The sequence below is a fragment of the Salvelinus sp. IW2-2015 genome, linkage group LG19 (genome assembly GCF_002910315.2).
Source record: "Salvelinus sp. IW2-2015 linkage group LG19, ASM291031v2, whole genome shotgun sequence".
Taxonomy (NCBI): domain Eukaryota; kingdom Metazoa; phylum Chordata; class Actinopteri; order Salmoniformes; family Salmonidae; genus Salvelinus; species Salvelinus sp. IW2-2015.
Genome location: NC_036859.1, coordinates 4,477,369 through 4,493,272, shown reverse-complemented (window position 1 = coordinate 4,493,272; position 15,904 = coordinate 4,477,369). Strand labels below are relative to the sequence as shown.

At 44.2% G+C, this 15,904-nt stretch overlaps 1 protein-coding gene across 2 annotated transcripts in view; it reads left to right on the top strand.

Annotated features, from left to right (window-relative positions):
- LOC111979665 (sodium/potassium-transporting ATPase subunit beta-1-interacting protein 3-like) overlaps window positions 1–15,904 on the top strand; it is a 118,043-nt gene that overhangs the window by 58,452 nt on the left and 43,687 nt on the right. For both annotated transcript variants that reach the window (XM_070448766.1, XM_024010284.2), the window contains exon 4: window positions 8,329–8,526. In XM_070448766.1, the coding sequence (XP_070304867.1) occupies window positions 8,329–8,526 (198 nt within the window). The remainder of the gene's footprint in view (window positions 1–8,328; window positions 8,527–15,904) is intronic.

The following is a 15,904-nucleotide window of genomic DNA, read 5'->3' as shown; positions in this document are numbered from 1 at the left end:
TCTTTTATGGTGGGCCACCAGGAACTTACGCTGGATGAACTCCAAGGTGCGACCTACGCCCGGGTGACAGGTGAGGCGAGAGGAGTGCCCCCACAGAAGGACTTGGGACCTTGCTGCCTTGGGAACAAACAACCGATTGGCAGGACCTCCTCCAGGGCCCGGTTCGATGGCTTGGGCTTGTTTCACGTATCCTCCACTGCCACGAGATCGGAGCCACGATCTTAGCGGCCGGAAGGACAGTCATGTCAGTATCTTCTCGAATGGCAGGAGAGTAGATTCGTGACAAGCGCTCCGGTTTGAGATTCTTCGACCCGGGTCTATAGGTGAGGATAAAACTGAAATCGGCTGAAGAAAAGAGACCATCGAGCTTGTCTGGAGTTCAACCGCTTCGCCTGCTGGATATACTCCAGATTTTTGTGGTCCGTAAGCACTTGAAACGGTTGAGAAGCCCCCTCGAGCCAGTGTCTCCATTCCTTCAAATGCCATTCTAACCGCTAGGAGTTCACGATCCCCCACATCGTAATTCCTCTCGGCCGGGGTAAGCCGGTGAGAGAAGAAGGCGCAAGGATGAAGCTTCTTGTCTTCACCCCTCTGAGACAGGACAGCTCCAACCCCAACCTTGATGCGTCTACCTCCACCACAAAAGGTTCATCCGCCGTTGGTAGTGTCAGAATGGGAGCAGAGAGGATGCGCTGCTGAGTCCTTGGAAGGCCGTCTCAGCTTCTCTTCCCCACAGAAACCTTGTGTTGCCACCCTTGGTTACAGCTGAGAGAGGGGCTGCCACCGAGCTGAAGTTCTTGATGAACTTGCGGTAAAAGTTAGTGAAGCCCAGGAAACGCTGAACTTCCTTAACGGACTTGGGGGTAGGCCAATCCGCTACCGCCCCTACCTTCGTGGGTCCATCTGGACTCGACCGGGTTCCACTACAAATCCCAGGAATTGTACTCGGGAGGAATGGAATTCACATTTTTCCGGCTTAACGTACAAATGGCTGCAAGGAGGCGTTTGAGTACTTGTCTGACATGCTAGTGTGTTCTTGAAGGGAGCTCGAAAAGATGAGGATGTCATCCAAGTAAACAAACACGAAGATGTTAAGCATATCCCTAAGCACATCGTTTATGAGCGCTTGGAACACAGCTGGAGCGTTGGTCAGGCCGAAGGGCATCACCAAGTATTCGTAGTGACCAGTAGGCGTGTTGAAAGCGGTCTTCCACTCGTCACCGGGTTTGATCCGCACAAGATGGTATGCGTTCCGCAGGTCAAGCTTAGTGAAGACCACTGCTTCCGGAGCAGCTCAAAGGCTGTGGCCATAAGGGGTAGCGGGTAGCGGTTACGGACGGTTATGGCATTAAGTCCCGGTAGTCGATGCAAGGACGTAATCCCCCGTCTTTTTGGCCACAAAGAAAAACCCTGCTCCGCCGGCGAGGTGGATGGACGCATGAGCCTGCTGCCAGAGAGTCCTTGATGTAGGTATCCATAGCAGCTCGTTCGGGAGGAGATAGGGAAAAGACCGACCCCTGGGGGGGCATGTGCCCGGAAACAGGTCGATGGGGCAATCGTAAGGTCTATGGGGTGGTAGTTTGGTGGCCCTCTGTTTGCTAAATACCGGTTTGAGGTCATGGTAACACTCGGAACTCGGGACAGGTCGATGGATTCTAGAGACTCGGGAGGAACTCGGGGAACTTGGGAAGATGCAAGTGCTTGGCACGTAGGACCCCACTGCTTGATAGTGCCCACAGACCAGTCGATGTGAGGTTATGGCTGTGAAGCCAGGGGTATCCAAGGACGAGAGGGAACTCGGAACACGAGGTCAGATGAAAGTTCATCACTTCCTGGTGTTGGGAAACTGAAGTCGCAAGGGGTGAGTACACGAGTGACAAGTCCAGATCCCAAAGGGCTTCCATCCAACGTAGTAACCCTTATGGATCACTTAGAGGTTCAGAGGGAACGCCATTTTCCTTCGCCCAACACCATCCATGAAGTTACCTGCGGCTCCAGAGTCTACCAAGGCTTGAAGGGAAGCTCGTGGTTGTCCCAGGAAAGGTAACTGGAATGAGCAGGCGGGAGTTGGATGGATGGGAGGAGGTTATGTTTTCCCGTTACAGTCCTCCCAGGCCTGCACGGGAGAGTGCGTTTTCCCTGGAGCCCGGGACACGTGGAGAGGAAATGGCCCGGTTTTGCCGCCAATATAGACAGCATCGCTCCCTCATGGCGGTCTCCTCTCAGCCTGGGAGATGCGTCCAACCTGCATGGGTTCCGGTGGAGTCAGCGAGGATAAAGGTGGAGACTCGGAGCTGGGACCGATAGGAGCTGGGTGAGAGATCTACGGTGAGTCTCTCTCTCTCTCAGACGCAGTGCTATGCGTGAGCCAACTTGATCAGGGACTCAGAGGTTGTCTGGTGGTTCCCGAGTGGCCAGTTTCATCTTGGATGGTGTCGGAAAGACCCTTCAAAAAGCAAACTGTGAGCGCCTCGTCGTTCCAGCCCTCGCTTGCTGCCACCGTGTGGAACTGGATGGGCATAGTCCGTCACGCTGCGCCGACCTTGCGAAGTCAGGAGCTGTTTGGCTTGAGTCAGGACCGCTGGTAGGACCTTGAAACACTCGCTTGAATTCTTCAGCCAAAGGTAGAAGTAGCTGGCACAGCAGGGACTTTGGGGCATCCCACACAGCAGTAGCCCAGGCTAGGGCTTTTTCCGACAGCAGGGTGATGATGTATGCTATCTTGGACCGGTCGGTGGGAAACGACGAGGGTTGCAGCTCGAAGGAGAGAGAACATTGGGTAAAAAAAACCTTACAAACACTCGGATCACCTGAGAACCGTTGGGGAGGCGGCAGACGAGGTTCAGCCAGGGGGTTAACTGCCACGGGCACTTGAATCTGATGAACTGGAGCAGAAGCGGTTGCAGGAGAAAGTTGATCAGAAATCTGCTTTATGGAAGTCATCATCTCCGACAGAAGTTGAGAATGTCCAGCCAGTAAGGCCTCTTGCTGAACCAGAGAAGCTTCGTGACGTTGGACAGTCCCCTCGTGGTGGGACAGCATGGGAAAAAAGTCCTGGGTACTGGCTGCCTCTGGGTTCATATTAATGGCTCAGTGTTTCTGTCAGGACCCGGTGCGAGAAACAGTCACTAATAATTGGCAGAACCCAGAAGACGAGGCAGACACAGCAGTACTAGAGATGGTGGTTTAATAAAAAATAGATATCTTCCAAAATACAAAAGAAAATCCACAAAGTGGTAAAAACAGCAAGGGAAAAAACAAACCTCAAAAGATCAATCCAAAAATACACGAGAACAAAACCAGAGAACCTCTGGAAAATTCAACAAGAGAAAAATGTTCACAAAGGCTGGGGCTGGGTGCTAACATACAAACACTGAGCAAGGAACTGAGGAACACACAGGGTTAAATACTAACAAGGGAATGACTTACAGGTGCAAACAATAATTAGGGCAAGAAAAAACAAAAGGTACAAAAAAGGTGCAAGGGGGACATCTAGTGAACAAAACCTGAACAGTCCTGGCCAAAACCTGACAAATTTTGTGGAAGCTTGCTTCAGGTCTCTGGTATTTTCTGTATACAATGGAGCTAGTTGCTTATGACAAATGTTTTTTGTTTTTAGGGGTGCGACTGCATCTAGGGTATTACGCAAGGTTAAATTGAGTTCCTCAGTTAGGTGGTTAACTGATTTTTGTCCTCTGACGTCCTTGGGTAGGTGGAGGGAGTCTGGAAGAGCATCCAGGTATCTTTGGGTTGTCCGAGAATCAGTAGCACGACTTTTGATGCTCCTTGGTTGGGGTCTGAGCAGATTATTTGTTGTGATTGCAAACGTAGTAAAATGGTGGTCCGATAGTCCAGGATTATGAGGAAAAACATTAAGATCCACAACATTTATTCCACGGGACAAAACTAGGTCCGGAGCATGACTGTGGCAGTGAGTCGGTACGGAGACATGTTGGACAAAATCAACTTTTGGAATTGGTCTGTGGACTTTTCCATGTGAATATTAAAATTCAAATTTTTGGTGACTTTATCTGCCATGACAACAATAGGTAGTCCGATTAGGAACTCAGTGAGGAACGTTGTATATGGCCCAGGAGGCCTGTAAACAGTAGCTATAAAAAGTGATTGAGTAAGCTGCATAGATTTCATGACTAGAAGCTCAAAAGACAAAAATGACTTTTTTTTGTAAATTGAAATTTGCTATCATAAATGTTAGCAACACCTCCGCCTTTGCGGGATGCACGGGGGATATGGTCACTAGTGTAACCAGGAGGTGAGGACTCATTTAACACAGTCAATTCATCAGGCTTAAGCCATGTTTCAGTCAGGCCAATCACATCAAGATTATGATCAGTGATTAGTTAATTGACTATAACTGCCTTGGAAGTAAGGGATCTAACATTATGTAGCCCTATTTTGAGATGTGAGGTATCACAATCTCTTTCCATAATGGCAGGAATGGAGGAGGTCTTTATTCTAGTGAGATTGCTAAGGCGAACACYGCCATGTTTAGTTTTGCCCAACCTCAATCGAGGCACAGATACAGTCTCAATGGGGATAGCTGAGCTGACTACACTGACTGTGCTACATATTGCTTGTTCTATGTTGCTCTGCTCTGCTTGTGCTCACTGCTCATTGATTGTCTGTATTATTATTGTAAATGTTTTTTAATAACCTGCCCAGGGACTGCGGTTGAAAATTAGCCGGCAGGCTAAAACTGCCACTTTTACTGAAACGTTGATTAATTAAAGTTTACAATTGGCTCATTCATCCCCCTCCTCTCCCCTGTAACTATTCCCCAGGTCGTTGCTGCAAATGAGAACGTGTTCTCAGTCAACTTACCTGGTAAAATAACGGTAAAAAAAATAAAAAATAAAAATAAATAAATAAAAAAATAAAAAAAATAAAAATGTGCACTGTCCCTGTAAATAAAACTCAAACTGCAATCCACTTTAATGACCAGACATTGTTCCACGTAATGGAAGATTCTAATGCAAGAATATATTAACTTCCTGCTCAAATTCACTGGTGTTACCTGAACTATAAAACCCAGCAACAGTAATCAAAAATGATCACAGAACTTTTCTGATTCAACTATTCAGACCTCTACTGCAAATGTCCCTCTGAATCCCTTACAGTCCGATATAGCCCAGCGAGCTCACTTTCACCAGCTCTTGTATTCTTACCAGTAGGAAAAAAACTATATACTGTATATAACCCTGTCGTGTCTTTAGCTATGCCAGATTAAGTGATATGACCTGCTATTCTATTAAATCCTTTCTCTGTAAGTAATATTACCTGATTGAGCTAATCATGTAAATGTAATTAAGTATAAAGTCGGGGCACCACGAAATAATATTTATAGAGCAGAGCAGTTATCTATAAACTCTTAAAGACCTAGTAATATTTTACATCAATAGCAGTCAATATTAATCGTCACCTTATTTCAGTCTCATCTGAAAGTTGTAAATTCTTGGTTATCTTCACGAACCCTGGCTAACAAGTTGAATCAGCAATACAAAATTGGGTTTAATTATTTATTTACTAAATACCTAACTAATCACACAGAATTACATATACACAGAGTGGATCATACCCTCAGATGATTCGTTGAGGGCCCATTTAGACAAAGGATACAAAGGTCTTTTATAGCCAAGATACACCCCCTTCAGTCTACATGACAAACAACAGATGTATGTAATGGGTAACAAGGTTAAGATTTGTATGAAAGATACTTATAATTCACAGCAGACAGTATCTGCTGTAAAAACTGTTCTCATTGTGTAGAGACCAGGGTCTGTCCCTGGAGTCATCTCTCCCTGGTACCTTATAGAACAGAAACATTAACTCATGCTCTGGAATGCAGTATCCCCCAAAGACATCGTAAATCTTCCAGAGGCCCATCCTCAGTAGAACACACACAGATGAGCGTTCTAACAACCCGTTATTCTGTTGCATAAAACAACCATTTGATGCAATAACAGCATTATTACAATCTTGTCATTTCTCCACCATCCTATCAACCAAAAACACAGAGAACCAGTAAACCTTAGCTTACGCCTTCACTATGGCGAAACACTCAAACAATACAGAAATACACTAAGAAAAAAGAAGGAACAGCATGTTAAAAAAACAGCTCATTGTGATTGAAGAATCAATAGAATCAAAACACTTCTGAGAAAATTGGAACACACGAAACAAACAACATGAGAGCTATCTACCCAAAATGGAGACGTATGAATAAACCTACAACCTTTTTGGACAAATAACAAAGAATCAAGAGCAAAAACATATACATGGTAATTTACTAAACTTAGAATCAGCTATTAAAGACTACCAGAACCCACTGGATTCTCAAATTATATTGAATGAGCTGCAGGACAAATTCCAACCCCCCCYAACCCAAAAAGCCCTGTGGTGTTGATGGTAACTAAATGATAAAATATACAGACCACAAATTCAAACTGGCTGTTCTTAAACTCTTCAACATTACCCTCAGCTCTGGCATCTTCCCTTTATATTTGGAACCAAGGCCTGATGACCACAATCCACAAATGTGGAATATGTGAGAAGTAATCTCTGAAAAAATCCTCTGCAATATCATCAACAGCAGACTCCAACATTTCCTCAGTGAAAACAATGTCCTCAGCAAATGTCAAATTTGTCTTCGTAACAGAATACCGTACGACAGACCACGTATACACCCTGTACATCCTTATTGACAAAAAAAACACAAGCAAAGTCTTCTCATGCTTTGTTCATTTCTAAAAACCTTTTAACTCAATTTGGCATGAGAGTCCACTATATAAATTGATGGAAAGCGGTGTTGGGGAGGAGTGCACATGACAGTTGAAAATAGCCAATAAACACACAGATGTCTTTCCTCAGAGCCGTGGGGTGAGACAGGAATGCAGCTTGAGCCGGACCCTCTTCAACATATATGTAAATTAATTGGCGGGGGCACTAGAACAGTCTGCAGCACCCGGCCTCACCTTACTGGACTCAGAAATCAAATGTCTACAGTTTGCAGATGATCTGGTGCTTCTGCCCCCAAACAAGGAGGGCCTACAGCAGCATCTACATCTTCTGCACAGATTCTGTAAGACTTGGGCCCTGACAGTGAATCTTAGTAAGACCAAAAAACTTGAATTCCAAAAAAGGTCCAGCAGCCAAGACAAAACATATACAAATTCTACTGTTGAACTAGAACACACAAAGAATTACAGCTACCTCGGCCTAAACAGCAACACCACAGGTCACCTCCACAAAGCTGTGAATGATCTAACATACAAGGCAAGAAGGTTCTTCTATGCCATCAAATGGAACATAAAACTCAACATCCAAATTAGGATCTGGCTCCAGGACAGAAACACAGACCCAACCAAATTATGAGAAAGCAAAAAGATAACTTTTTGACACACTGGAAAAAATCAACCAAAAAACGGAGCAAATTGGAACGCTATCTGGCCCTAAACAGAGTGTACACGATGGTAGAATACCTGACCTGTGACTGACCCCAAATTAAGAAAATCATTGACTATGTGAGCATAGCCTTGCTATTGAGAGAGGCCACCATAGGCAGACCTGACTCTCGAGAGAAGACAGTCTGTGAACCCACTGCCCACAAAATGAGGTGGAAACTGAGCTACACTTCCTAACCTCCTGCCAAATGTATGAACACATTAGAGACGCTTTTTTCCCACAGATCACACAGACCCACAAATATGTCCACTGTTAGTCGAAATACCGCAGTGTGCAATCACAGCAGCAATATATGTGACCCGTTGCCATGAGAAAAGGGAAAACAGTGGAGCACAAATTGTAAATACAACCTAGATTTATCTGTTTATTTATATTCTCTGTCATACTTCAACTACTCGCACAGTGTTACAACCCTGTACATAGCCAATAATGTAACATTTGAAATGTCTATATTCTTTTAAAACTTTTGTGAGTGTAATGTTTACTAATGGTTCCCTTGTTTATTTCCCTTTTGTTTGTCTATTTAATTTGCTATTGCAGTGTAAATATATATTTCTCATTGCCTCTAAAGAGAGAGAGAGAGAGAGACTTCAAATTAACTATTCCTGACAGCAACCCATTGTCCTGTGTTAATAATGCATGTACTGTTGCTGCGGGGCAACTGTGGGGTTAGATTTCTGTATTGGGGTATTGATTGACGTGTGTGAGTGTTTCTGTGTGTATATATACTGTATATATGTGTTTGTGCAGGTCCTTGTTTGTGCCTATCTATCCACAAATGTGTGTGTATGTTTGTCTCTGTGTCCTTTCTTACATGTTAATATGTGTGTTTATTTCTTGTTACAGGAAAGTGACCTGCTGACGTTTAACATCTCGGCTCACCACTCGTGGTGGAGTGAGCGCGGTCCAGGGTGTGTGAGGAGAGAGATGACCCAGCCAGGGGTGGGCACTGTGGACAGCCAGTCCTACATCTCTGTCATGGGCTGTCTCATGGAGTACCAGTACATAGAGGTCCTACACAGTGCAACACAGATCCTCATCGCTGTGAGTAGTGGTTTTCTATCTTTATGCATACACACATCAAATCAAATCAAATGCTATTGGTTGCACACACGTATTTATCAGATGTTATTGCGGTTGTAGCGATACGCTTGTGTTCCTAGCTCCAACATTGCAGTCAAATCTAACAATTCACAACAATAAACACAGATCTAAAAGTAAAAGAATGAAATTAAGAAATATATAAATACTAGGACGAGCAATCTATGTATGTATGTATGTATGTATAGGTGGATATACACACACAAGGTACCAGTCAAAAGTTTGGACACACCAACTCATTCCATGGTTTTTCTTTATTTTTACTATTTTATACATTGTAGAATAGTAGTGAAGACATCACAACTATGAAATTACACATATGGAATGATGTAGTAAGCAGAAAAGTGTTCAACAAATCAAAATATATTTTATATTTGATTCTTCAAAGTAGCCACCCTTTACCTTTATGACAGCTTTGCACACTCTTGGCATTCTCTCAACCAGCTTCACGAGGTAGTCCGCTGAAATGCATTTCAATTAATAGGTGTGCCTTGTTAAAAGTGAATTTGTGGAATTTCTTTCCTTCTTAATGTGTTTGAGCCAATCAGTTGTGTTGTGACAAGGTAGGGATGGAATACAGAAGATAGCCCTATTTGGTAAAGACCAAATCCATATTGTGGCAAAAAACAGCTCAAATAAGCAAAGAGAAATGACAGTCCGTCATTACTTCAACCTGTCTAGGACTGGAACCCCGTTCCGCTAGCGGAGCCCCTCGCCAACAGCCAATGAAATTGCAGGGTGCCAAATTCAATCAACAGAAATCTCATAATTCAATTTTCTCAAACATACAAGTAGTAGACATCATTTTAAAGATAAAATTCTCGTTAATCCAACCACAGTGTCCGATTTCAAAAAAGCTTTTCGGCGAAAGCAGAACATATCATTATGTTAGGTCAGCAACTAGTCACAGAAAGCAAACAGCGATTTTCCAACCAAAGAGAKGAGTCACAAAAAGCAGAAATATTGATAAAATGAATCACTAACCTTTGATATTCTTCATCAGATGACACTCCCGGGACAACATGTTACACAATACATATATGTTTTGTTCGATCAAGTTCATATTTATATCCAAAAGCCTCAGTTTACATTTGGCTTTGCCTCCAAAACATCCCGTGAATTTTCACAGAGCCACATCAAATCACAGAAATACTCATAATTAACATTAACAAAAGATACAAGGGTTATTCACAGATTTAAACTTAATGCAACCGCTGTGTCAGATTTCAAAAAAACTTTACGGAAAAAGCAAACCATGCAATAATCTGAGTACGGCGCTCAGAGACCAACACAACCCAAGAAGATATCCGCCATGTTGGAGTCAACATAAGTCAGAAATAGCATTATAAATATTCACTTACCTTTGATGATCTTCATCAGAATGCACTCCCAGGAATCCCAGTTTATTATGATTATTTCTGTGAATTCATGTGGCTCTCTGCAATATCACTGCATGTTTTGGAACTACTGAATCTAACACGCCAATGTAAAATAAGATTTGGGGATATAAATATGAACTTTACCGAACAAAACATACATGTATTGTGTAACATGAAGTCCTATGAGTGTCATCTGATGAAGATCATCAAAGGTTAGTGATTAATTTTATCTCTATTTGTGCTTTTTGTGAATCCTCTCTTTGGCGGGAAAAATGGCTGTGTTTTTCTGTGACTTGGTGGTGACCTAACATAATCGTTTGTGGAGCTTTCGCTGTAAAGCATTTTTGAAATCAGACACTGTGGCTGGATTAACGAGAATTGTATCTTTAAAATGGTGCCTAATACTTGTATGTTTGAGAAATTTGATTTATGAGATTTCTGTTGATTTGTATTTGGCGCCCTGCAATTTTATTGGCTGTTGGCGAGGGGTTCGGGGTTCCGCTAGACAGGTTAATCAGAGACATGTTGGACTTGTCGAGAGGTTCTAATGTGAACTTTGGACTGGTCTCTTTAGATCAAGAGAAGGCTTGATAGTGGACCATGAGTATCTATATAATGTGATGTCTGTGTTGGTATGCTGAAGCGTCATGTATGGTCAAGGTGGGAGGGGGACTCAGTAGGCCAGTCTGGGTGAGGCGGGRCATTAGACAAGGATGCCCTCTATCGGGGTAGCTATATACACTTGCCATTGAGCCTTTATTGGGCCTCCTACGCAGGAGACTGCAGGGAGTGTGCTGGACAGGCATGGGTGTGTTGACAGGCATAGCAGTGTCGGCGTATGCAGATGACGTGTCTGTGATGGTCAGGGATGGGCAGGATATGCAGGCACTAGAGACTAGTCTGAAGGTGTACAAGGGATCTTCGTCAGCTAAGGTGAACTGGGGCATGAGCAAAGTTCTGTTATTTGGAGCATGGGGGTATAGACCACTCTCTCTGCTTCCAGGGGGTTTGCAGGTACACATTTTGGGCGTGTACCTGGGCTCGGAGAGGTGAGTCAGGAAGAACTGGGAGGGGCCGACCTGCAACACAAGCTGGTGGATTTTTTCTGTTCGGGCCATCACTGGCTGAGAGCGGCGGTGTTATACATGTCTGTAAACGAAGGAGGACAGGGCGTGGTGGAACTAGAGAGCAGGGTGGCTGCATTCTTATTTAAGGCGGAAGCAGAGACTGCTTGACCATACTGATGTCGGCTGGAGGGAACCAGCATGCGTGCTGCTGAGGAAAGCTGATGAATAAGGGTTGGGCCGGCAGCTATTCCTCATGAAGCTGGAGGGGCTGAGTACAGCAGGTCTGTGGTGCTGAGGGTCTGGCAGCTACTAAGGCCCACACGAGAAGGTGGTGTAGAGCCTGGGCTGTGGGTGTGGGAGCAGCCTGTCTTCCACAACCAGCCATCCATTTGAGATCGGTTCAGTTGGCCACCCTGCAGAGGCGACTGATGGCAGCGGGTTTACTAAGGCTGGGTGACCTGCGACCGCTGGGAGAAGAGGGGTGGAAAACGCCAGAACCCCCACAAACATCTCTTAGGCTGCTGGAGAGATTCCTGGATGAGGTCCAGGAGGCACCGTCTGAGCCGGTAAGATAGATGGAGTAAAGATGGTTTAGAGTAATAGTGCTGCAAAAAATTTGGTCAAACTGATTTAAGTTTGCCTGCATTAAAGTCCCCGGCCACTAGGAGTGCCGCTTCTGAATGAGCTTTTTCTTGTTTGCTTATGGCCTTATAGATTTGGTTGTGCGGTCTTAGTGCCAGCATCGGTCTGTGGTGGTAAATAGACAGCTACAAATAACATAGATGAGAACTCTCTTGGTAGATAGTGTGGTCTACAGCTTCRTAAGGTACTCTACCTCAGGTGAGCAATACCTCAAGACTTCTTTAATATTAGACATTGGGCACCAGCTGTTATTGACATATGGAGACACACCCCCACCCCTCGTCTTACCAGACGTAGCTTCTGTGTCCTGCCGGTGCACGGAAAATCCCACCAGCTCTATATTATTCGTGTCGTCGTTCAGCCATCCATTAAAATGGATAAAAACGTCTTGAGACAATATGTGTGGGCATAGGCATAGGAAAAAGCTTCTTCCAGTTTGAGGTGAGTAATCGCTGTTCTGATGTCCAGAAGCTCTTTTCGGTTATAAGAGACAGTAGCAGCAACATTATGTACAAAATAAGTTACAAACGATGCAAAAAAAMCTCACAAAATAGCACAGTTGGTTAGGAGCATGTAGAACATCAACCATCCTCTTCGGCGCCATCTTAACTGTTGAATAACTGTAGGCTATAGCAGCCTATAGGTCGGTAAATGGTGGTTTCTTCCCTGTCTTCTCACTCTCTGGCGGTGGTGCGTATGATGAATAACTGTAGGCGTGTGTGTAGAGGCCAGTCGGTCAGAGGCTTTACCATTTTGAATGGGCCAAATAAATCTGATATAACAAGAACAGCCGGAGACAGAGAACTCTAACAGCCCCCTCTTGCGCAGTGGAACCCAGAATGATATGTGACCGCTTGGTCAAATTGCTTAAAGTAACCCTCAAATCAAATCAAATTTTATTTGTCACATGCAGATGTTAATGCGAGTGTAGCGAAATGCTTGTGCTTCTAGTTCCGACAATGCAGTAATAACCAACAAGTAATCTAACCTAACAATTCCACAACTACTACCTTATACACACAAGTGTAAAGGGATAAAGAATATGTACATAAAGATATATGGATGAGTGATGGTACAGAACGGCATAGCAAGATGCAGTAGATGGTATAGAGTACAGTCTATACCAATGAGATGAGTAATGTAGAGTATGTAAACTTAAAGTGGCTAGTGATACATGTATTACATAAAGATGGCAAGATGCAGTAGATGATATAGAGTACAGTATATACATATGAGATGAGTAATGTAGGGTATGTAAACATTATATTAAGTGGCATTGTTTAAAGTGGCTAGTGATACATTTTTACATAATTTCCATCAATTCCCATTATTAAAGTGGCTGGAGTTGAGTCAGTATGTTGGCAGCGGCCACTAAATGTTAGTGGTGGCTGTTTAACAGTCTGATGGCCTTGAGATAGAAGCTGTTTTTCAGTCTCTCGGTCCCTGCTTTGATGCACCTGTACTGACCTCGCCTTCTGGATGATAGCGGGGTGAACAGGCAGTGGCTCGGATGGTTGTTGTCCTTGATGATCTTTATGGCCTTCCTGTGACATCGGGTGGTGTAGGAGTCCTGGAGGGCAGGTAGTTTGCCCCCGGTGATGCGTTGTGCAGACCTCACTACCCTCTGGAGAGCCTTACGGTTGTGGGCGGAGCAGTTGCCGTACCAGGCGGTGATATAGCCCGACAGGATGCTCTCGATTGTGCATCTGTAGAAGTTTGTGAGTGCTTTTGGTGACAAGCCAAATTTCTTCAGCCTCCTGAGGTTGAAGAGGCGCTGCTGCGCCTTCTTCACAACGCTGTCTGTGTGGGTGGACCAATTCAGTTTGTCCGTGATGTGTACACCGAGGAACTTAAACTTTCCACCTTCTCCACTACTGTCCCGTCGATGTGGACAGGGGGGTGCTCCCTCTGCTGTTTCCTGAAGTCCACAATCATCTCCTTTGTTTTGTTGACGTTGAGTGTGAGGTTATTTTCTTGACACCACACTCCGAGGGCCCTCACCTCCTCCCTGTGGGCCGTCTCGTCGTTGTTGGTAATCAAGCCTACCACTGTAGTGTCGTCCGCAAACTTGATGATTGAGTTGGAGGCGTGCATGGCCACGGAGTCGTGGGTGAACAGGGAGTACAGGAGAGGGCTCAGAACGCACCCTTGTGGGGCCCCAGTGTTGAGGATCAGCGGGGTGGAGATGTTGTTACCTACCCTCACCACCTGGGGGCGGCCCGTCAGGAAGTCCAGGACCCAGTTGCACAGGGCGGGGTCGAGACCCAGGGATTGGGTCTCATCAAGATCTGTTGCCTATTCCTAATAGTCCTACTCATTATTTATTATTATTATTACAAATAGAAAATTATGACTTCTCACAATGGTGCTTGATTAGTGAAGTTAGATCAAAGCTGAATCAATGTTTCGCAAGAGCACATAAGGATGTATTAGTATTTTACAAAACAGCACGGAATATAATAGCATATAAGTCTACTGAGCAAACAGGCCTCTCATATTTTACATCRAAAACACCTCAGTCATTTCTTATCTGAAGCTGAATAGTAAGAAAAAATCATCATGCGTCCAAAACACACCTAGTAGGATATATGCTTTGAATAATGCAAAATAAGCCTACAAGAAAGGCTAATACAATAGTTTGTTAATGCTTTTATTCGCTCGCAAAACAGTAATTCAAGAAGATCTTAATGCATATTCCAATTAAACTGATTGAGATCAAATGATTGACATGCAGTATGGACATTTCACCGGTAAAACATGAAGAATTATCATTCATGAYTGACAGTGATAATGGCCTATTTAGAGATGAGGTATGCCTATGCCTAACTCGGTGTTTGAGGKTATTAAAATKGATAAAAACGTCTTGAGATGRTATATGTAGGCAGAGGTTGCAAATGGAGGATGCATTTTATGCATAKGCCTATTCTACATTGATATTCAATAGCCTACATCTGTCAGTACAAACTCATGACAACTGTTTTATATATTTTTTTATGTGTGCTCGCTCACCTAAAAAAAAATAGCACCACACACACACAGCATTTGCCCTCCACCACAGATGTAGGATCAGATTACCCTCAATGTCCCAATCCTAACCATAACTACTAGGTGGGTCACTCCATATGCGTGATTAGGGGTAACTGCTACTTTCTCCTCCCACAAAAGCAACTTGGAAAATAAATCCGTGTAGAGCCCTGCGATGGTGTTCTGAGATGACGTACTGTTCCTCACCTCAGGCTAGAACCAGATGAAGATGGCTCAGACAGTGATGTCTAACCCTTTGCACTGGGAGGCAAATGAAAACAACTTTCAGTGAATGGAACTGAATGAAACATTTTGAAAATGTTGACCACAACAGAAGCCTACTCTTCCGGCTTTCTTGTATGACCGAAACTCTGTCTAATCCTTTATCTCATGCTGGACCCCAGGCCCTGACTCTACCATTCACCACCCAAATTATCTCGCACTATGTACTGAGATGGTATTGTCCTCCTGGCATCACAACACTGTCGGAACAGCTCTCTCTCTCCTATGTTATTGAAGAGAGGGAAGTGAGGGCGAGGGGCCCTTTGTCTATGTGTGGACTGTACAAGGTCACCCTGGGAAGCCAATTAAATATTTAGGCTGGGAGCAGAATGGATTATTACGATGAGAAATGAGAGTTCTGTGCAATACTGGGGGCAGTTAGTGCTGTTGTCTCCTCAGTTATATTTGGCTTGCTGAGTGGCGCAGCGGTCTAAGGCACTGCATCTCAGTGCAAGAGGTGTCACTACAGTCCCTGGTTTGATTCCAGGCTGTATCACTTCGGGACGTGATTGGGAGTCCCATAGGGCGGAGAACAATTGGCCCGGCGTTGTCTGGGTTTGGCCGGGGTAGGCCGTCGTTGTAAATAAGAATTTGTTCTTAACTGACTTGCCTTGATAAATACAGGTTCAATCAAAAAATAAAATACACTGCTCAAAAAAATAAAGGGAACACTTAAACATCACAATGTAACTCCAAGTCAATCACACTTCTGTGAAATCAAACTGTCCACTTAGGAAGCAACACTGATTGACAATCAATTTCACATGCTGTTGTGCAAATGGAATAGACAAAAGGTGGAAATTATAGGCAATTAGTAAGACACCCCCAAAAAAGGAATGGTTCTGCAGGTGGTGACCACAGACCACTTCTCAGTTCCTATGCTTCCTGGCTGATGTTTTGGTCACTTTTGAATGGTGGCGGTGCTTT